Source organism: Choristoneura fumiferana, chromosome 7, assembly GCF_025370935.1.
Source record: "Choristoneura fumiferana chromosome 7, NRCan_CFum_1, whole genome shotgun sequence".
NCBI lineage: Eukaryota > Metazoa > Arthropoda > Insecta > Lepidoptera > Tortricidae > Choristoneura > Choristoneura fumiferana.
Window position 1 is genome coordinate 18099664 of NC_133478.1, and position 23649 is coordinate 18123312.

At 40.4% G+C, this 23649-nt stretch overlaps 1 protein-coding gene across 3 annotated transcripts in view; it reads left to right on the forward strand.

Annotated features, from left to right (window-relative positions):
- LOC141429802 (uncharacterized) overlaps positions 1-23649 on the forward strand; it is a 43792-nt gene that overhangs the window by 18539 nt on the left and 1604 nt on the right. For 2 of the 3 annotated variants that reach the window (XM_074090344.1, XM_074090345.1), the window contains exons 3-14: positions 1-113; positions 3409-3546; positions 14955-15445; positions 16398-16617; positions 18040-18670; positions 19083-19226; positions 19630-19789; positions 20332-20444; positions 20745-20964; positions 21679-21799; positions 22361-22515; positions 23096-23240. In XM_074090344.1, coding sequence (XP_073946445.1) covers positions 1-113; positions 3409-3546; positions 14955-15445; positions 16398-16617; positions 18040-18670; positions 19083-19226; positions 19630-19789; positions 20332-20444; positions 20745-20964; positions 21679-21799; positions 22361-22515; positions 23096-23240 — 2651 coding nt within the window. The remainder of the gene's footprint in view (positions 114-3408; positions 3547-14954; positions 15446-16397; positions 16618-18039; positions 18671-19082; positions 19227-19629; positions 19790-20331; positions 20445-20744; positions 20965-21678; positions 21800-22360; positions 22516-23095; positions 23241-23649) is intronic. The other variant, XM_074090346.1, reaches the window with a different exon arrangement.

Here is a 23649-nt window from a genome sequence, read left to right on the forward strand (position 1 = left end):
GTGGCGCGGACGGCGTCCCGCCGTACAGGATGCCGCCGGCGCCGGACGCGGCGCTGCCCGGTGCGCCTGCGCCGTCCCCGGCTGCGCTACATACGCATTCTGCCAAGTTTCCGGTGAGTATTCAAAACTCAATTTACCATTGACAACTATCAACCCTCGTCTGCGGCTCGGTTGGATATAAGCAACTCAAGTTAAATGACGCTTTTTAGGGTTCCGGAGCCAAAATGGATAAATGGAACCCTTATAGTTTCGCCATGTCTGTCTGTCTGTCTGTCTGTCTGTCCGTCCGCGGCTTTGGTCAGGGACTATCGATGCTAGAAAGCTGTAATTTTGCACGAATATGTAAACTATGCCGACAAAATGGTACAATAAAAAAAACAAAAAAATTTTTTTAGAATACCTACCATAGACGTAAAGTGGGGTGTTTTTTTTTTCTCATCCAACCTTGTAGTATGGGGTATCGTTGGATAGGTCTTTTAAAACCATTAGGGGGTTGCTAAAACGATTTTTCGATTCAGTGATTTGTTTGCAAAATATTCAACTTTAAAGTACAAATTCCCCTCCCCTCTAAAATCTAAACCGAAAAATTTGAAAAAATTCACGATGGTAGTAATTAAGTATATCAAACTTACAAGGAAAACTATAACGGTTAAGTTTTCTTGAGAATTATTAGTAGTTTAAGAGTAAATAGCAGCCTAAGGTATAAAATATACCTAAGCTTGGAATATTCCGTACAAAATACAAAATCCGAAAAATATTACTTAATGTTTTCGTAATGGCTACGGAACCCTATTTCGGGCGTGTCCGACGGGCTCTTGGCCGGTTTTATGCACTTGTTGTATAATTTACTATACCTATTATGTTCTATAACGGGAGCGAAGGAATAAAGCTAAATTACTTCCGTATAACAAAGTTATCGTTTGCTGTTCAGTTACAATTAGCCAGTTTATCACTAGTTCGGGTTAATGACACTACAAGCAAAGTCGAAGACAGACACACTGAATATGAAGCTAGAACGGTGCAGAAAATCAATTCTACATCTAACGATAACAAGTGGGAAAGAGATAACATAGTTAGAGATGACACTATCTTGCGGCTGGTAATTTAGTTTTCTCTCGTAGGTTTTCTCGGAATGTCGTCCCGCATGTCGCCTAGCCTGCGGGAGAGGTTTACTTGTCAAACGGGAATAAATTATGATCGCCTTCCATTGACCGATTATCATGCATTCTTCGCAAATTGCTCTGTACTTGAAGGGCGATGGATGGTTTTATGTGAAGGCATGTGACTGGCGTCTAACACACTCAATTAAAACTGTATTCCCCTTATAAAAAGTTACAGAAATGTTCTGCTGTAGTGTAGTATGAACTAAACCTTTTTTACCTTGCTTCTCCTTTCTGTCTAATAAATTTGCGATCGGTAAAGAATTCGAATGTTTATTCTCGCATTTTGAATTTTTAATATTATGTACAGGGCTTCCCAAACGGTGCGTCGCGACATTGTCTCAGGGGCGTCGCGTGTTGATCTCCTTTTATTTTTATGCTTATGTTTTGATTTTGAAATAGTGTTTTTCTGATAACCTGTTACTAAATAGGCTAGTCCTAAAATTGAAATGTATAAATAAGTTTGGGAAGCCCTGATTATGTGATTAAGTGAGGCTTGGGCCACAGTTCCTACGCGGGCCCAGTGTGGATTGAGAACTTCACACACACCATTGAATTGATTCGCAAGTTTGTGCAGGCCCTATACCTACTACGAAGTGCAAAACTCGAACTTCGTATGTCGCCATCCCGCTGACGCTTATGTCATTTAATAAGCGAGTGAAAGGGACGGTGCCTCATGATGTTATCCTTGACCGTAGAGCTTGTGGTACAAATGTAGTTTCGCACATTAATTGCGAAAAACTACATAGAGGGGTGAGCACGGGTTTGAACCCAACTCTGCTTGGGATTGAGAGGCCATAGGTTATTTAAACCACTGGGCTCACCACGGCTTTGTATTAGATAAGCGACTATAGTATAATTACTCAGCGACCCACTATAAAGGTAGAAACACACTACTAAAACGCGACGCCGCGCCACCCGACGCGTATCTGCAACTGGCCAATAGATTTGATTAGATTACATTTATTTATTACCTTATGAAAAAATACATGATAAATACATGTCAGATAATTATAAGAAATTCACAAAAGGATCGTCAAATTGTATACAAAAAATAAAAATGTATGATAGTGGCAAATTACAATAAAATATCAGCCAAAAATAAAATTACAATGTCAAATTAGAATGTCAGCCAAATAGTAAATGTCGTTGGCTAAACTGTCAGACCTCGTAACTCCATCAGATCAAATTTTATAGGAGGTAAAAAAACTTCACCACCAAATTTGGATTGTTTTGGTTTTGTATATTAATAGAATTATGTAGTAATTTTATTTTATTTTTAGCTGACGATGTATGGAATTGATTAGTGCGAGGCGTCTCGTTTTAGTTGTGTGTTTCTACCTTTATTTTGATGCGTTTCGTCGTGTAACTTCGTGAGGTTTTGTGCACCATAATGGCGGTTTCTCCAGTTCTCATACGTTCTTGCGCACGCGGCGAAAGAGAGAAAGTAATCTTTGTTCCGCACGTTATCGGTTGCGTCCCACTATCGATGAGCGTGTTGTTATGCAAATTCGTGTGAAACAGCCTTTATTTCCCTATTCGATGTTAAATGGTTTGTTTAATGGTTTTTCTTAATTGTATATTGGCTGGTTTTCTCCAGTATGTTGTGAGCTTTTCGCTCGCGATCTTATTATTTTTCTAACATAACCAATTTATTGAATCAGACATTACTTTGCAGAGGTCTTTCGCAATTAAATATAAACAATAACGGCCTAAGGTAGCTGAGGTTTGTTTGGAGCGGGTGGACTATTGAAAAATAGTTTGAGCAGCGTTGACTGCGCGCGTCGCGTGCGACGGATTTTACCTACACCCGCGCATCGCACCCGCGCCAGCTAGAGTCGAACCTTACTTTGTTCATCAGGCAAAGTAATTATTTATATTTCATTAACTGAACCAACTTAGAACAGTTGAAAAACCCCCCGACATTGTAATTTCAAAGTTTAACCTGTCCTCTCCCAGAGGCACAAATTTGTGCCCAAATTCCTTTGATCCTGTTATCCTGGGAGATGACAGATTAATCAAAAAACGATTTTTATAAAACATAGCTAAGAACCACCGCAAGGACACTTTCACGTAAAGAAACCGCATCGCAATCTGTCCATCCGTTTGAGAGCTACGATGCTACAGACAGACGTTTCGTTAACCTCTGAATCAGACTAACATTGGGCCGGTATTTTTATTGCCGGTAACTCTTCTGGAATGCAGTTACTCATAAGCCTTTCATTATATCTAGAATCTGTGTTAACAGATAGAACGCGAGGTGATCCTGTCATCAGGTGACAAGAACTCGAAGGTGCCAATCCTGCAGGAGCGCCGGCGCGGGCGCCTGGGCGCCGTGGCACCCGATACGCCACCTAAAACGCTGGCAGCCTGGACCCACGCAGATGTAAGTGCTTGTCATCATCATCAGCCGAAAAACGTCCACTGTTACAAAGACCTAAACTTAAAAGCGGTCACAGCGGAAGACTAGCGTTTGCCTCTATGGCCAACAGTATGCTGAGCTGAGGCCGTTTCGCGATTTCGCAAATACCTACTTAATACTTGTTTTATTTGTGTTGTATGTAATTTGCGAAGTGCGAATAAATATTTCTATTTCTATTTCCAAAATGAACAACTTGCCACCTGCATCCTCCGCCCGCAACATTCGCGATGTCGTCAGTCCACCTAGTGGGAGGCCTGCCACCTGCAACGCTTCGTCTTCTGGTTCATGATTGCCACTCGTCGTCTTTTCTCCCCAAACGGTTATCTATTCTTCGAGCAATGTGGCCCACCCATTCCATTCCAGTACTATAGTACCACTTGAACATTTGTATATTATTTGCCTAAGCAAATATATATAACTCTCTAATAACGGCGTTAATGTATATTTTACCTTTTCCCTAATCATGCATATTTTGGTCGGTAAATAACCCGAAGAACCAACCTTAAGTTTCAGAGGACGATATAATTTTTGATAATTCCCACGAATATTTGCGTGATCCTGGAAATTCAATTCAAATGGCAGATCAAATGGTAGCGAGCGAAGCCACGGCTGATTAACTGTCGATAGAACCCTGTCGCAGGGAGCCTCTGCTGCCTTTAAGAAGATGCCTTTTGAGAAGTGCGGCAAATGCTGACTGCAACAGTGTTGTACCAAGTGTCACACATATACGAACAATAAGATATAATAAAACTCCATCACTCTCGTTCAAAAAATATCATTTCATAAATGTAATGATACCTAATCATGATAGACTCATCTTTATCGATACGAAAGAAAGTAAAGTACAGCTTAGATTGGGGGCATGCTTGAGCTAGCGGCAAGCGGTGTTCAAATCAACCACTTTAATAGTGCAGCCAGTCATTTCCACTTTCCGATAATATGGCGTTTCACTTAAGTGATACGTACGGTATGAGACACATTTAAGTTTGAACAGTTATTCTTCTACAGAAACCTTATCTTTCCGTTACGTTACCTTATCTTAACTGGTGCTGTGAGGCCTTACTTCTTGAATTTCATCATAATCATCATTAACATCATAAAAAAATAATTTTAATTATCATCGCGTCCTGTATACGTCCCACTTTATTATTCATTGGTCTACTAGATATATTTGTTACGGAATGTAGACAATGATTAAAACATTGAAACATTTAAATGCATGTTTTCATTATCCTTTATCAACAGAAAGTAATCAGTAGGTTTGATTCCTAATGTTTTTGATTTTACACGTGTAAGTGACTGAAGTCTTGAGTGTTTGGCATTCATTTCATCTTAACAATAACGCCCTAACGTCCTAAAAAAAAGAAGACAAATATACATTTATGGACCGCGAAATGATCCTGTAAATATGTTTTACTGTATTTCTATTATGTAAATTAGTAGGTATGCTTACATATAAAGAAAAGACACACTTGCATTAACTTACATATTTTGATATATTTCCTCGAACATAGTGTCGGAAAAATGGACGGATACACAAATTACACGTTTCTGTCTAGATCTGGAGCAGATTGTGAGAAGCTAACGGGCTTTACCGACTTGGCACTTGACAAAGCGATACTTGTAGACGGAAGTTCAATTAAGTATTACACCAGTTCTTAGTTCAAGTCATTGAAGCTTCGAACAAAAACGCTAAGTGGATACACGGAAAAGAATGCGATTGATCTTAATCTTATTTGTGAATCCGTGCAGAAATAAATGAACATCTCTCTCTACCTACTCACCGAATTGTATCCAAGCTTTTTGCATCAGCGTTTTCTATCTTATCAAAAATACTAAAGGCCAAGCTACAACCTAGAGTTAGAGAGCTAAAGTTTCCAGGTTTTGAAGTTTACACATAGAATATCATTTCTAATGACTGATTGACTGACTGTGTGACTTGCACATGCCCAGTTTTAGTGTTTTACATATGATTACTGTCTGACCAAACTTTTGCACCTGTCCTCTTTTCCAAATCATTAAAGTCACCATGTTTGGCATTACGGTACTGCGCTGACGCTGCGCTTTTGTCCCACTGACACTATCATCAGCAACCGGTACATAGACCCGGTTACCCACAACGGTACCCAGATAGGTTAATTAATCAATGAAGTTGTAATTAGTTGCGTAGTAAACAAAGACAAATCACCCACAGTTAAGTTACAAGTAGAACTATAACTATTAACAACGCCTGGGACTTATCGCGCTTAGCAAAACGGGTAATAATTGCCACGAATTTTCAACCACACTGCAGTGGCCGTGGTGACGGGCAGACTTTATAATAAGCCTTATCAAAATACTTAAGCTAGTTTCTACGAATTGACGTCTCTACGACAAGAAGAGTGGAGCAAAACAAGCGTGCAACTATTTAAAGTACCTAAGAATCATAATTTGTCGGATCCCCGCAAGTCTGCAGTCCAGTTTACGTAATATTGACCGTTGTCGTAAATAAACTAAGGAATTGAATTATAAATAAATAAATAAATAAATATTACGGGACAATTCACACCAATTGACCTAGTCCCAAAGTAAGCTTAGCATAGCTAATTATAAGAACTATAAGAATAGAATTGCAACGGTAGGGACGTGGCCTGACGTATGTCTAATTTTTCTTTATTTCTTTTTATTGTTATATCTCAGAAGGATAGGTAAAAGCAACGGCAATTTTTTTAATTTGTGTCGGTTTCGTTTTTGAATGTATTACTAAAGTCTGATGAGATAATCTGGTGATCCCAAAGGAACCGGCAGTTTGCTGATTTGGAACCATTACATGACATGCGCATTTTTTCCATTTGGTCTCGGTTTTTTTTTTCTTTCATTGATTTCAAATAGCATCCTTAGATTAGAACAGACTTATTTGTATCGTGCAACGTTACTTATGCACGCGTAAATTTAAACTGGTATCAAATTTGTGATGTAACTCGAATTACTTTAAAATATTAAACCACTGGCTTATTTCCTCCTTTCTTATTAGAATCTTTTAACCTTGGGCGTACCGTGACGGTGTTCGGGCGTAATGGGCGTGACGAAATGGTCATTATTGTGTAGTTCCTTGCCCTCTACACCCTACACACAGGCAGGTGTCTACGGTTGTTGATACTTAACAACATAGGCCATACAAATTACAGCGTCATATCATGACCGCAAAAATATAATCTAGACACGCGGTAGGGTGTCAAGCCAAGTTCAAGCCAACTGGCGAGCAGCACCGTGTGTAATTTTACCCGAACCATTTGTAGCCACATTTAGAAAGAAAGAAAGAAAGAAAGGTTTATTTTGGCTCCATAAGTACCACCTAAAACTAAGACTAGAACTAGCACTAAAACTATGTTACTTGGTGACACGGCAGGATACCAAAAAGGGTCTCCACTCAGCATGTGTTGCCGCACATTATGATTCACGAACAACATATTCTAGTCAGACTCTTGACGTGGCTCATAGCTAGGTTAAGAAAGCAAGAGATAATCATCTCGTGAAAGAATTAGCCACGGATGACAAATATCTAAATAAGTACAATAAAGGTTCGAACATCCGTTTCAAGAAAGACGATAGGAAAATATAAATAAGTAATAAAGGTCAAAGTTCTTCGTTCGGCGTTCAACCTCCAGTTCTGTACCTATATAAGCTCCTTGGTCGTGACCAACTCGATTTTTTTTTATAGTCGACCGTGGCAAATGGTCAGTCGAAAAGGTACCGTTGGAGGTTGGATATAAGTAAATTCAATTTATTATTATTCTCATTTTTTGTAGTATTTTACTTTCCTCACAGTCGAAATGAAAAGTAGAGTGTCTTAACTCGGGTGAAATTACCCATTTCTCCTCGAACTATTGGCGCTCTCACTTCGTTTGAGCGCCAGAAATATCTCGGGTGAAATGGGTCACTTTCCACCCTTGGTTATCAATCTACTATTCTTTGTACCTATCGAAAAAGATGAGACTATGCCCACTAGCACGTTTCGTAACCAACCGTCGCCGTCGCGTGTCATATATGCGTTCCTGACACGTTCCTATTACTGTCATGGCATGATACGATGGATAGAGACCGTCAGTAGGAGAGAGTGAAAGAAGCGTGAGTTTAGTATACTTATCTTGGGATACAAAATCTAGCAGTTAGTATGCACAAGCTTTGTCGCACTTGACATCATTTGCATCATGTAAAAAGTACCAAGCCGGTGGAAATCGAGTTCTTTCTACGCCTGGCCGGTGTGCTTAGGGCTCCCACACAAACCTGCGAATTCGCATCGCATTGCAGAAATCTGCGAGCTCGCAGGACGCATCGCAAAAACTTCCGATCTGATTCACATCGTGCATTCCTGCGATATCATATACATAAAATTAGGTATGGTGACCTGCACTAACGCTTTGCCGCACGATATCGTATCGCAGCAATGAGGGCTATCGCGAATGAATTCGCCGCTAGAGGCGCTAGTGTAGCGTGAGGTCTCCGAAATGTCAAATCTCATAGTGTTTGGGTGAGCTACGCGGGTTTATTTATAATAAGAATTTTTTTGTGAATATTTTGCATAACCTGAAATTAATTATGGCAATTATGCGTTACGGGGCAATGAATGTCTGTGTTTTGAGACAGTTTTGTCTTTCTGAAACTTTTGTCCTCCCTTTTTTTCCGAACAAAACGGGACTTAGCAACACTGTGGTTGCTGGATATTTTTATGGTACGGTTTTAAGGTGTTTTAAATATGATTTTAATCTAAACTTTGTTTTAACGCCCGTAATAACAGACTCTGAAAGCCACACTTAAAAACCTCACGCAACAGTGCGCCATCTAGTGAGACAAAAAACGATAGCCCTCATTCGCATCGTTAGTTCCTGCGATGCGGCGTCGCATCGCATCGCATCGCAGTTTTGTGTGGGAGCCCTTATTCTAACATCCTTCCCAATTTAATGTCATCTCATTTACGTTGTTTCAGTTGTTAGGAGTTTGTTACATTGTTTTCAGCTATTCTGCCGTTCAACTTTATATCTTGCTATCTCGCTTATATATGCCGATAGAAATATAGGTCACTATCGATTGTACAAAAGTATCGATTCTATCGATAGTATCGAAATTCGAGCAAAATATTTTTTTGAACGTAAGTAGATAAGGAGAAAAGGGGAGGCCTTTGCCCAGCAGTGGGACATAATACAGGCTACATAAAAAAAAAAAAAGTAGATAATCTTACGGATTCTCGATATTGCGACGTTATAAATATTACGAGTAATTTTATGACTCCCATAAAACTAGATGGTAGATAAACTGAACACAAAGAAAGCACAGAGGCTTGGGATCATAAAAATTCATGGTACCACCTCAGCGGTTAGTTAGCGTACGCAGAACCAACGGTGATGAGCGGTGCGCGCGCGCCGCCTCACTGCGACGAATCGAAGCCTTTGTAAGAATAACCTTACCAACAAAAAGTTGAAGTTGGAAAACCCCCGACTTTGTCACTTCAAAGTTCAATATCTCAAAAAAAGCTTAACCGATTTTAATGAAACATGTCTAAGAACCATCGCTAGAAAACCTGCTTTCAAATAAAAAACGCATTCAAGTCTGTCCACCCGTTTAAGAGCTACGCTGCCACATACAGACACACACAGACACGCATAGCAGTTAAACTTATAACACCCTCTTTTTGCGTCGGGGGTTAATAAAATTAAAATGATGAGGTAGGGTCATGGTCTTATATAGTAAATTTCAAAAATATGTATTATGTAATATGTGTTTTTACCTTATTACGAATTAGGCAATGAGGTGAAAAAGTGTATAGGTACATGATTTTTTATTTAATTTTACTGTATTGTATTTTATTAGAATATATTACATACGAGTTTCAAAATTAAAGCTTTACGAGTAATGATAATGATACAGCAAGGGATTAAAAAAATTAAAAGCATGTATAAAAAAAAATGAATGCAATAGGTACTCGTAAATGTGCTATGTAGAAGCTTGGCGCGCTCTTGAGAATTACTGTACTTAAACTGTTTCTGAATAATAATACTTTAAAGGCCGAAGTGAAGCCGTGGTGGCATAGTGGTTTGACCTATGGCCTCTCAAGCAGAGGTTCGTGGGTTCAAAACCCCGGCTCGCACCTCTGAGTTTTCGAAATTCATGTGTGAAATTACGAAAAAAATGCGTTTTAACGCCCAAGAGTTTATTGTAATAAATTCAAAGAAAATAATTGATCCATTCAGACAGTAGTTCGCTATAGGTTGTATGCATGTATTCTCTCGCTCCGCTATCGTTCCGCTTCGCTTTCTCAGTGCCGTCATTTCAGATCAATCGATGATTTGCATTTTGCTGTCAATAAAGCACGGTCCACCATTGGCTAGTCAACGACCTGGGGGGCTACTACGAAAGCCGAAAATCGAAATTCGTGTCTTGCCGTCCCGCTGGCGCTTGTATTATTTAATACGAGAGTGAGAGGGACGATAAGATACGAACTTTGATTTTACGGCTGGTCACGCTGCGGGCTGCGCACGCGCCGTGAAAGCAAAACGTGTCGAATCACGATTGATGCGTGAACTTTTTACTTTCCATGTTTATGGGGATCGTGGTGTTGTGACTTATTAACGTAAATTACTAATAAATTAAAAGGATGAATGACGGAAAATGCATTGTTTGTTGTGTTTTTATGTGGCCACACAATTCAGTGTGTTTTTAACCCCCGACGCAAAAAGAGGGGTGTTATAAGTTTGAGCACGAGCTAGTGTATGTTGTCTGTCTGTGGCATCGTGAGCTCTTAAACGGGTGGACTGATTTGAATTGCGGTTTTTTATTTGAAAGCAGGGCACGTATCTAAATATCGAAAATTTAAATATCGATAGTTAAAATATCGACCGTCAAAATATCGAAACTAACCTAACCTAACCTACTTTCAATATTTTGACCGTCGACTTTTTAACATTAGGTACGAGTATATATTAGTTTTCGATATTTAAATACGTCCCCAGCCTTATGCTAATACATGCATGGCATTCCACCTTGGTCCTTAGGGTAGACAGTCTCTGGACCTTTTTTTTAATGTTCAGCTTTTTGGCTAGACTTCGAATTTTGACCACACATTAATTGATTATAAATTTCTCATATATCATTTCATTGCATCGCCTTCAAGCTCATGGTAAATTTCTAATGTAATTTTGCAATGAAATACTCAGAGATACAAACCTAGGCTTGATCGCACGATCCTCTGCTTGAGAGGCCATAAGTCAAACCACTAAGCCACCACGACTCGATATACTTCTAAGTAGTACCAACTAAAACAAAACCAGAATTAACTATTTATCAAAATATTACCTTGAAAATTTTATTAAGAATGGAAAATAATAATGCTCCCCATTCGGCTCTGGGAGCCGGCACCTCCAACAATGCCAGTCCGTAGGCAGGCGCGCGCGCATCCGGTCTAGTCGCCGGCGCAGCGATATTATAAGGAATTTGTGAAGTGAAGTGATGTGACGCTGGATTTTAAGATGGTGGAGTTCGCGCTTGAGAATGTGAGTTCGTAAACATTAAGTTAAATCTAAATGAAGTTAAATAGGATTTCAATCGATTTATAAAAGCCAATTTGGATGAAAAGTTACGATATATAATAAAATATAATTATGTATAGATTCGAAAATTATGTAAAGAGCAATGCACGCACAATGTAGAGTTAATAATTCATTAAGTTTTATTTTAGTTATGTTTCATTAAATTAAAATATAATGAATTAAATGCAATGTACTAAAATAATAGAGATATCACAAATAAATGCTCATAAACAAAACTGTTTATATAATATATAAACTTCGACTACCGTAATATTAAAAACTGCAGCCCGCTTATTAGAGATAAATTTAGAAACTGTAATTTTCTTAACTTATCTCAACTGTTAAATTCAGCACAATTTTTCTCCACTTCAGGATATTACTTCGAATGATGTCATTTTGAAAATCGGTGTTTAGGTCTACTTTTCGCAGAACATCAGTTTGTTAATAACAAAACGTAAATAAACTTTACCTGTCTTTTTTTTTAAACGCTGCCTAAAATTTATTACTGGCACTTAGTATAAAACTATAAAGTCTTATATTATAAATTGGAATTGTGAGCTTGTTTGTACCGCTTTGACACTAAAAGTACTCAACTGATTTGGATTTATTTATAATTTATTTATTTATTTATTTTCAATTTCCTAGAATGAAGCTCCTCAAACTATGTCCATACTAAATTGCATCCAAATCCCTTTAGCACCAGACAGATATAAGTACCTCCGCATTAATAATATAATAATAGTAAGAATTGCTAAAACTCAGCGCGAGTTTCCACAGGAATTATACGAGAGTCTATAAACTAATACTTCGAAGGACATACTCGAACTGTAGCCGTTCACTGACCCATTAATATGCATGGTCTAACCTTGTATGATGCCAGGTCGCTTACGCATATATATGTGTGTGTTATGCAAGCAGACTTGTAACAATCATGGTGTCAATGAGGAACCGATAAATTATATCTTCGTTTGGTTGATTTGTAATTGGATTGTTTGCTGGGTAAAAAAATATTATTCTAAGGGCCAGTCCTGGATAGGCAATAGGCTGTATAGGCCGCGGCCTAGGGGCGGCAGATTGCAGAAGACGAGAAAAATATTATTTTAGATAGGTATGTACCATCAGCCAAATAAGTGGTCTATCAATTTTTAAACAAGAACAGGTATGTCGCTAAAGTCGAACTTTAAAGTTGACAGACACGTCTACTGGCATTATAGTTTTGTGACATGCAAACGATTATCAACTTTAGGGTGGTAGACCACATATTTGGCTGATGGTACATGGGGCGGCGGAAATAAAGTGGCCTACGCTCATAATAACCTAACCAACAAAAAGTTGGAAGTTGACAGTCGGGGGTGTCACTTCAAAGGTCATATCTCAAAAACGGTTGAATCGATTATGATGGAACCTGCTTTCAAAAAAATACGCATTTAAATCGGTCCACCCGTTTAAGAGCTACGGTGCCACAGACAGACTCACATAGCGGTCAAACTTATAACATCCCTGTTTTTGCGTCAGGGGTTAAAAAATATAAATCCGGCACTGCTTCACCACCCATTGATTAATATAATTTGACGGATAAATGGGATGCCGTCTCCGTCTATTCGAACAAAACAAACAGATACGGCATTACATTTATCCATCAAATAAATTTAATTAATGGAAGGTGAAACAGGGGGTAAATATTTAGTAGGTACGTTTGTTAGATTGCGTGTCCAAAGTTTGGGAGTGGGGGCCCGTGATGTTACGCCGTGCTAAGCGTCGCACGATGTGACGTCACGTGGAACTTTAACTGGCTACATCTTCATCATTTTTTGGTTTCACTATTTTCTGATAGGTTAGGATAAAAGTAATGCCGTCTTTGTTTATTCTTAAAAAACAAACAGAGACGGCATCACTGATATCCGTCACTTAAAGTTAGTCGACAAGTGGTAAAACAGACCCTTAATCTAACTAAGGACTATATTTTTTAAACACTAGCCATTGATTTTAAGTTAATCATAGTATTTTGGTAGTATTTTTTTGCGTTATTTTCATGCATACATACATACATACATAAAATCACGCCTCTTTTCCAACGGGTAGGCAGAGACTACCTCCTTCCATTTGCTTCATCAATCTTTTAATGCATGCACGTCGGTTTACCTGACCCAAGCTTTCTTCAGAACGTCCTCGATTTGATCGACAAAGCCCTGTGCAATCTACCAATTACATACTTCTTGAAATCTTAAATGAAACAGCATAGTTCAGTGTTTATATTTTTTGCTTCGCCACGATCGACCGGTTGGCCACCCCTGGTGTAGGCTTTCCTCTTCCAAAGTTCCCATTCACGCTCGTCTTATTTTCATTTATTAACAAATATGCTTCGTGTTTCAACTATGAATGCCGTGTGGTGTCCGAACGGACAAAGTTGAGTTGCGAGCAACCGGTGGATGCAAATGGCGAGTTGTCGTTCATTGTGACGTTTAAAAGGAAAGTATTTTTTCAGCAATTTATATAAGGCGTTACTAGCAGGGATGTTATGGATATAACATTTCGGATCTGGATATGGATATGGATAAATTAATGTCAAACATAATACCGGTTTCGCTTACGGATGTTAAATCATTACGGATTATCCGGTAGTTTCGGTTTCGGTTACGAATATTTGATTTTTAAGGAAGTGCAAAAGTAAAATAGAAATAGGACAAGTCGTAGGTAAATTACGACTTAGCAATAGAAATGAAAATGAGCATAGGATTCTGATTTCTTCGAAATTCATGTGCGAAATTACATTTGAAATTTAGCTTTACGGTAACATCGTGAGGAAACTGCACAAAGAAGCAATTCAAAACAAAAACTAAAATTCTGAGATGCAGCAGTCGTATATAGGCATGAAATAGAAATGACGAACAATTGAAGCAGAAGACGCGTGCGGCTGTTCTGTCGGTTCGATTTAGACTCCGCCCCTGTCCGAAACTATCCGATTTTTTTATATAGGATTCGGTAACGGTTACGTATAGTTTTTTTATTTCGGATATCCGATAGTTTCGGTTACGGATACGGAGCTCCATAACATCCCTGGACTTACTAGCATATTCATAACATGGTAAACGGTTGTGTTGCTCTGAAGGAGCTCTGGTTGAGTTCGAAACGCGACAGTGTAGTGTGGTCGTGGTGATAGATGGGTTTGTGTTTTGTGTGTGTTCTTACAGTAGAGGTGGAGGAACTGCATGGACACGCATTTCTTGCATAATCATAGCTATCATAAGGTCGCGGGTGAGCAAAGTAATTGTTCCAGTTTATTTAAATGCAGAGCTTAAACCAAATTATAATTAGCTAAACAAAGGTTCCCAAACAGTTAAAAACACCGCTAAGCCGCGACCCTTGATCGTTATACAACCTGAGTGTGCTATCAATGCAGACATAGCGTCGATTGTGAGAAGTTCCCAGCAGAACAATAAATATTTAACTGGGCATCTGACTGGAGAGCAGAGGTCGCCAAGCGTGCAATGACTTGGCCGAGGTTAAAAACTATTTGGTCAAAACTAGATTCAGTTTAAACACATACGAATGATTACTCTGAAACAAATAAGTTTCTATTTTAAAGTTTTTTTGCTGACTGTACTTTTTGTGGACTGTTCTTTCATTGTCATCCAACCTATACATGTATACCAGATTTAAAGTCAATCTGACCAGTGGGAGTGGGTCAAAATGAACTTGCAAGATTTGACCCAGCAACAGCAGCAATCAGGGCTAGTTTAATAAATAAAAGCTTGTAAAAACACAATAATATTTGAACGTACTTGCTGATCTAAACTTTGTTTTTAACAGAACCAAGCGGGCACCTCTGGGGACATCAGACAGTACCACGAACAGAACTACGGGTACGTGATGCATCAGACCCCGACGAGACCCCAAGGCTACGACACCCCCAAACCCCCGATACCAGCCAAAAACTACAGCCCCAAAACAGATGTCCAGAACAACTCGCAACAGATCACAGTGACGGTTGAAACTGGGAAAGATAACACGAGAGACGCGCCCAAAAATGCCAAGTCCGTCAGTAAGACATATCACACGTTGAAAGATATGATTTCTAGCAGATTCAAAAGTAAGGAAAATAATGAGAGTGAGAAAGAACCTGAAGCAAATTTGAATAACAGTGAAGAGAGGAAAAAAGAGCCAGAGCCAACGAGAGAGACTCCGACGAGGAAGGTTGAGCAGGGGATTTATGGGAGACCCATAACACAGAATCGGCCTGATATGCAGTACAGTCATGGCATGGCAAACAACATGGCATATCCCAGCCCATCACCACACAGGTTAGATTTTACAACACCATGTTGTGATAGCTACTCGATTTTCATTGCGTAAACCTTTTGACGCTCACATACCAGCAAACTCAAACTTGTTTTGTTGTTAAAGAGATTCTTTAATACTTCAAAGCAAAATTGTGTTTGTCAGACTTCAGCGATTATTTAAGTTGACAACTCAGCTTTCCCTTTTGCGAGATTATCTCAATTAGCCATAAGAAATTGACTGCAGATGTAATGCTTACGTAAAGATTTGATTGAGCTTCTGATTAATAAGTGCAGATTTATATAACGAATTCTAGAAAAATATCACCAGGTTTTCATCTAGTCTTACTTTATACATTAGTTACTGCATAATGTTGGCTGTCTATAGAATTAAATAAATAAGTATGCACTCCTTACATCTTAATCAAATCTTATAATTCCAAATCTACTTCAAAAACTATTAATTACTTCTCCCGTTTGATGTAGATAATTCTGATTTTGGTAGCGCTCTTGTATAATTTATCGTTATCATATAAAAAACAAATTAGAATAGGTACTCCCACACGTTTTGTTGTAATCAGAAAAATGATCCAAATATGGTTATTCCTAAATTTGGCTTAACACGTGTGGTACTCCAAAGTTGCTAAGGACTGTTGCTTCGCGGAAGTAAATTTTAATAATTCAATGTCAAACATGTTTAATTCAAACAAACCTGTTTCAAGTTGATTCCAAGATTTATTTAAATATCTTTCTATATTGTAGTCTTTAGCAATTTTAGTACCAACCAGTCTTGTACGTATCCCATTCATAGAAATTAATTTAGATTATTGTCTGTCTTTAATTAGAACTGTCGTCATCTTTACCCTTCTTTTTCTCTTCGATCTTTTTTTGACAGATCACAATAATAAAGTGTTCTTATTTATCAATAACATAGGTATATAATATTAGATTTTCTCAATTATTTTTTTATTTCCAGGCAGCTAATGCAGCAGCAAATAGCTCACCAACAGATGCTGCTGAGCGCGGCGCGGTCTCAAGAGATGTTGGCCAGTCCTCATCGGCCACAGGCTCTGGGAGCTGATGCCTTGTACCAGCAATACGGACCTCCTGGTAGACGGAGCGCCGTCTACCAAAGGGACGTCGATGTAAGGTCCATGGCAAACTTCACATCATTGAAGACTGGGCCACAGACACAGGTACGTCAATTTGGATGAAAACTACGATATACAACTGTGTCTTTACGATATTATGCAACTTGTGATTGCTACTTACAAAAGACCATTTTAAACCGAAGAGGGCTATCGCATATGAATTCGCCACTAGAGGCGCTAGGTGAGGTCTCCGAAATGTCAAATCTTATAGTTGTTGGGTGAGCTACGCGGGTTTATTTACAATTAAAATAACTTTGTGATTATTTTGCAATATCTGAAATTAATTATGGCAAATATGCGTTACGGCGCAACGAATGCATGTGAATGTGTTTTAAGACAGTTTTGTCTTTTGGAAACCTTTGTTCTCCCTTTTTTCCGAACAAAACGGGACTACGCAATACTGTGGCATGCTTGATATTTTTATGGTACGGTTTTAAGGTAATGCGTATGATTTATTGCTTTCACGCCCGCAATAACAAACCACTACCTATACCTACTTCAGGCAGGACCTTTGTCTACAGTGGCGCCAACTGGCGAGCGTGAAAACGGTAGCCCTCATTGAATTCGTGTCAGTTTTTTTTAAATTTAATTCAAACATCAGTTTCAAAGTTCCATTTAAAGAATAGGCTAGCATAAGTATTATTCAGTGGCAGAGGTATTACAAGTTCTCAATTCTCTAACTTAAATTAAATAATGCATTATAAAGATCACGAAATATCTTGCGATATAGCCATAATTCAAACTACAAGCGACTGTTAAGATTACCAATACCATTTTCCCCGAGCATGTCGTCACAATTAGCCGCATTTAGAAAAAAAACTTCCCACATTTACTTTTACTACAAAACTCGTGAAGCAACACCTTAATAACAATAAACACTTCATTATAATCATTGACCAAAAAGCACGAAACTGTGGTGAATTAAAACTGCCGCTCTTTCCTACGTCCCCGTAATTCTTTGATGGTTCCCACTGAGTATGAGAGACAAAGAGCAGGTAACAATGAGGCAGTTCTCAGCAATTAATGCTTTCCCACGGCAACTGCAATTATAATAACGACTACGCCAGAGAGCTATCTGGCGGAATGAGTTCTTGCTCCGTAACAAGAAACTGATATACTGGATCATTGTTCTGTTCTACGTCAATACTGATGTTTACAACTTGGCAATTGTCTTCCTAACATGCAGTATCTGTTTTCTAAATGCTAAAATTGTTAACGCCATGAGTTAAAGTGCGTTTTTTGGTTAAAGAATAATTTAAAAACAATACAACTGCAATTGTTTCCATTTCAGTCACATGCTAGTTGGCACACGGTTTCGAAATGCCAATAAAGACTTGCTCACTTTTGTTTTAACGCTTCAAATTGATCATTGTGTTAATTGACTTCTACATCCCAACTCCCAACTTGGCTCTTGTCATGGAAACTTGGACAAACTGTTTTTAATAAGTATTTTATACGTAATTTCAGTTTGAATCTCACTCCAGACCAGATCTCAGGAGTCCGCAACAATTAGAAAGAGAAATCATAAGACAAAGACATCTAACCGACGACAGACGCTCTTCATCCCACCCTCATCTGTTAGACGAGCCGCGGCAAAGACCTCAAGTCACAACTCCGCAAATTCACGACAGATCGCGAAGGAATTCCCATGGAAATCTCCTCGAAGGTACATCAGTTGATAACACACCTCAAAGGTGTGAAGAACGGGAATCGGACGACGGTGGTTTCAGAGCCAGGTTAGCAGCACAAGGAAGATCAAGCGTCGAGGATCGAATCCGAACGAGCGGTAGATCAACAGATTCCATAAGGCAAGAAAGAACACAAGAAAATTATAGAAAAACACCCGACAGTCACAAGGAATCCAGGAGGACGCCGGATTCAATCGGCCAAAGACATAAAGAAGAAGCTTCTACATCAAGCCTTGTGGAAAAGAATGATGAAAGTGCCAGCCAGAAGTCTGCAGACAGTGTTTACCATTCCAGTGGAAAGGCAGAACCTTACGTCCCACAACCCTCGTCCTCAAGACAAACCCCTAACAGGATAGAAGATCTGAAAGCACACGGGAGGAAAGGAGCTAATGGATCAGGTGCGAGTTCAGGTAACTTTTTAAACTAACAACTAGCATATTTCCATGCTTATGAATAAAATTGCGTGATATTTCTCGGCTTGCTTAACAAATTGAAAAGTGTGTGTGTGTGTGTGTGTGTGTGTATTTCTGGATAAACGCAAAGCGGCGCACCCACAGTATCATCTTTTGCACTACCAAAATTGACGAATATAGATAGGTTAGGTATTTCGCTCACCGTGTCGATTCGAAATAAAACTCAATTTTAATGAAAACCATGGAGAAATTCAAACAGCGTCCTTGAGACTCCTTGAGAACTTGAGAGTCCTTCCAACAGTATCAACCTCTTTCATGAAATCGGACAATACTCCTTAGTTTCCCAACTGTGGCCTGTATCTCGAGCTGCGTCTTCTGACACGCATTCTCACCTCGATGCGTGTTACAGACTACGACAAGAACGGCGGTCAGTCCTCCAACGTGGACTCCGGGCGCGGCAGCGTGGCGTACTCGAGCGGGCGCCGGCCCGAGCCACCCGACGCCGACTCCGATGCGCGCGCGCTGCCTGGCCCCAGCCAACAGCCGCCGCAAGGTACCACATGCCTTCTAAAGCGGTAAAGCTTCTCCATCTCGTGCAACAAACGCTCGGAGACTGGCTGGCCACAGACAAAGTAATGAGTCAGCAAAACTAAGTTTCGTCGAGTACAAATATTTCATGCTTAGTAGATGGCAGACTAATAAAAATGAAATAATATCTAGGTACAAAATATAAATAAAGATCACCTAACTAGTTCAGCTGGGCCGCGAAGTATCGACAAGCTTTTATCATTGAACAAATAACACTTAATAAAGATAATACGGAATGTTACCTCTCATATTTTTGTCACAACTAAAAATGGAACCTTTCTGCCAGCTTGACATATCATATTTCTGAGGCTTTGTCATTTTTCGATTGGTGTAATAGTAGATACTACATTTAAACCATTATTCTTCAGGTGAGAACGAGTGGGCAGACCTGGTGGAATGCGAGCTGCGTCAGATCCTGGAGCCGAAACTGGCGGGCATGAGACTCGACAGTTCCGGCAGCTCCCTCAGCTCAGGCACCCCGCCGCTGCCACCGCTCTCGCCTGCTTCAGACCACCAGAAGCGGAACAGGTCGGTGCGGCATTAAATACCGCTTGTGCCACGCTTTCTAAACGTTGAAAGTCCGTGGCATCGAAATCTTTCGCATGCTGTTTAAAATACCTCTTGCTGATCAGAGCGTCTGGCAACACGCCCCTTCTCCGATAAGCTACAGAAGCCATCAGAGGTTATCAGCAATACTCTGTTCCAACAAAATGTTAGTTCCACATGTCAGAGTCATGCCAACAAAAGATGTCAGCACGGCAAAGTTGGTTAAAGTGGTGCGAAAAGCATCAAGCTGGGATTGCAATGCAATGTCTCTTGGAATAACAAAAAATGCAGCTGTATTAAAAACAGGCTTACTTTTTAGCTTTTTTCAGAGCCATGTGTAACCAAGAGATCCAGTACTATCTATCTCGAACCACAAATCTGTTCTCCTGCGATATGTGTCCACAACATAACAATTGCGGTAACAATCAGGCATCGGTGTTGCGTGATGATCACACACGTGAATATCGAAAACGTTCCTTTTCCGCTTAACACTTTTAGTCTATATTATCCTTTTGTATTTCCAGTTTGCCTGGCCGGGCAGAGTATTCGGAGGAGCGGCGACGGGGCCGCGATTCTCCGCGCTGGCATGCGCACAAGAAGCACTCTTCGAAAAAGGATCACCACTATAAAAAGCACTGTAAGTAAATAGTTTTATTTGCAAGGCAACAATGATAAATAAAGTGGAAATTTCTTATGAGGATCTTTCCAAAATTGTATAAAGAAATGCACCAACGTCGCGTCTGTACTGAAGGCCTATTTTAGACCCCATCAGCTTAGGGCTTCCCAAAGACTATCAACGAACCTTTCAACCAAAACGGCGGCCGTTCTTTATTATCCAATAGGCATTTCCGAAAAATCTTTACAGCGATCGGCTTTCTGCTACCCACAGCCAATGACTTCCTTATCTTAACTACCATTCTTTCTTTACCTTTTCCAGTATTCGGCCTCGACACAACAGATATGACATCTACCACTACCCGCAGCCTAGACCTCTCGTCACTTCTGGACGCGCGAAGCGACAGCGACGCGTCAGGCGGCGACGCTCGCGCCATCCGGCGGCAGCTGCGAGGGTTGGAGACCATGTATGCTGAGGTGTTGCAGCTCCTGGGTGTTAGGAAGCCCGCTAGCTTGCCGAAACAGCCCGCTTGGGAAGCTAGGTAAGGAACTAACAAAATATCATGGGATATGACGACCACAACTACCCGCAGCCTAGATGTGTTCCTTCAGGACGCGCGCAGCGACAGCAACGCGACAGGTGGCATCAGGACCAGTGACTATGTAAGTTAAGGTGGGGTAACTACTAGGGCCAGATCATTAACTTGCTAAAACATCCCACCTGGGACACCAGGTGATCAACTAACTATTTATTTGTGTTATTCCGTCGTCATCTCACACACGTCCACTGCTGAACATAGAATTTCCCAAAGAACGCCACTACGGCTGATATTTCAGTACAGACATCCATCTGATCTCTTTTTTTTTAGCCTGTTAAAGTGCCCCACTGCTGGGCAAAGGCCTACCCTTTTTTCACCATTCGTCCTTATCAACAGCATGCATCGGACTCCTGTGAATTTTATTATGGTTATCAGTCTATCTTGTGATGGACTTCCCTATGCTGCATCTTCCAGTACCTTGCCGCCACGCAAGAACACGTTGAAAACCAGAGCAATCAGTTCTTTGAGATTTGTCCACTGCCACATAAATTTGACAATTCTTCGGTCTACGTCGCTTACTTTAGCTATTCTGAAAGTCTCCTTATTTTCGTCTTCAAGGATAACCCTCCCTATTGCTCTTTGAGTCAATCTGCATCAAGTCTTCCGGTCTCCTCATGCTCAGCTTACTCAACCATTTACCACAATTTTTTTTTCCAGACTGACGTCAAAGCGCCGCTACGGCAGCATGTCGTCGCTGCCATCCAGCTCGGTCAGCAGCCGGCCGACGCGCGACAAGAGGAGGAGTTCCAACGAGCACAGGAAGAAACACGACATCAAGGTATGGACATATTGGACATAGTTCTGGTCCCAATTTATTTCTGAAAATGAAGAAAATATACTACTACACTAAATACGTCCCATTGCAATACACAGGCCTCTTTTCGAATGAGAGGGCTTTTGGACCGTAGTTCTCACGTGGGTCCAGTTTTTCACAAACCATTAAATTTCTTAGCAGGTGTGTACAGGTTTCCTCGCGACGTTTTCTTTCAACGTAAAGGTACTATCTACTTGAGAGATTATAGGAGAAACCACTGGGCTAATACAGCTATTTACTACTTATTTAATTATGCTGTAAAATCCAAAACAAAAGATGCACAAAACATCTACTGGTGCTTGGCTGCTACTTGGAGTCTAAAGGAGTTAAAATTAATTGCCCTGTTTAACCCGGTAGGGTTTCCGGTTGATAAACAACTCGAATCAGTGTAAGTACCTAACCGATCCTGGACTGCCTCGGAATGAAAAGAAACTGAGTTAGATCCCGGCTTTGGTATATAGGGTTTTAAAAACAATACCCTATTTTATTTCTTTGGGTGTACAATGAGACGTAATGTGTTCCCAGGGCATCAACAAGCGGTTCCAGCGTTTGGAGTCCCACGTGGTGACGTTGGCGCGGTCGGTGGCGCACTTGTCAAGCGAGATGCGCACGCAACACCTCGTCATGCAGGAGATGGATGCCATCCGGGCTGAGATCTCTGCGCTACGGCATATGTACAAGTGAGGGAAACACTTAAATCATAGGTAGAATGGGGCGAGCTCCCAGGGGAGCACCTCTTCTCCACCTCTGAAGTGAAGAGTGATCACTGGCAGATGGTACCTTGTGTCTGGATAGCCTAAAGCGGAGGGTCAGAGCAGAGTCGCAAGATCTGCCTCATGCATAGATCTTGCGAAGTTACCCGCGAACACAGGTGGCAAGTTGGCATTAAATTTGAAGTTCAATTTAAATCTTTTTGACTGGACTAAGTATACGTTAACTTAAGGAGTGCATGTTGAACTAGTTAGCTAAACTACCTGCCAAAATAGAACTCAAATTATTAAATAACTGTCCAAACTATCTACAAACCAAATACAGGTTGCTTTTCAGGGCATGATCAAGATCCAAGTCGTTACGGTACCTATTTATGTGAAAAGTTCGTATATTGTGTTCTACTGAATATGACTGAAGTATTAACAATAAAATTGTTGCTCCAAAACGCAGACCTATAATCTGATGAGTTGAGGTTAATTTTGGTTCAGTATCGCCCTGTCTTAGGTCTCAACTTAACCTGACTTCTACTAACTTCTTTTCCTCCACTAGGTCCCAGCAGTACCTGCGTTCAGGGCAGCTGCCGCTGTCGGACCCATTCTCCTTCAGCAACCCGGACCGGGTGAAGCGGCTCACCAAGTTCTTCGGAGACGAGCCGCCACTCATGCGACTGTTCCTCAAGAAACTGGGTTACGAGGTCAGTATGATGCATGAAGAAGAATTCAGTTTAAAGCTAAGTTCAGATGAACGCGCGGTGACGCGCGGTTGGCTAGGCGTGCGTTCATCTAAACTAAGCCTTAGGCTTCGAATATTGTGGGCGTGCAACTTTGTTGATAGCTCTCAATAAACTTGATCCTTACCGTCATCATCAGCCAATAGCAGTTCACTGCTGGACAAATGGATACTAACTGGGAAGTACCTATGCAAGTGGAAGGAGCGATGCTGGTTTATTACTAAGTGTGTTTGTACCCACATTCACTTCACTTATGCTTGACCTATCCAGCTTCTACCAGCAGCCTTTCGCATATCGTCACTCCACCTGCGGACGTCCTACACTACGTTTGCAGAAACGCGGTATCCACGTAACTGTGAAGTGTTGCATCCGG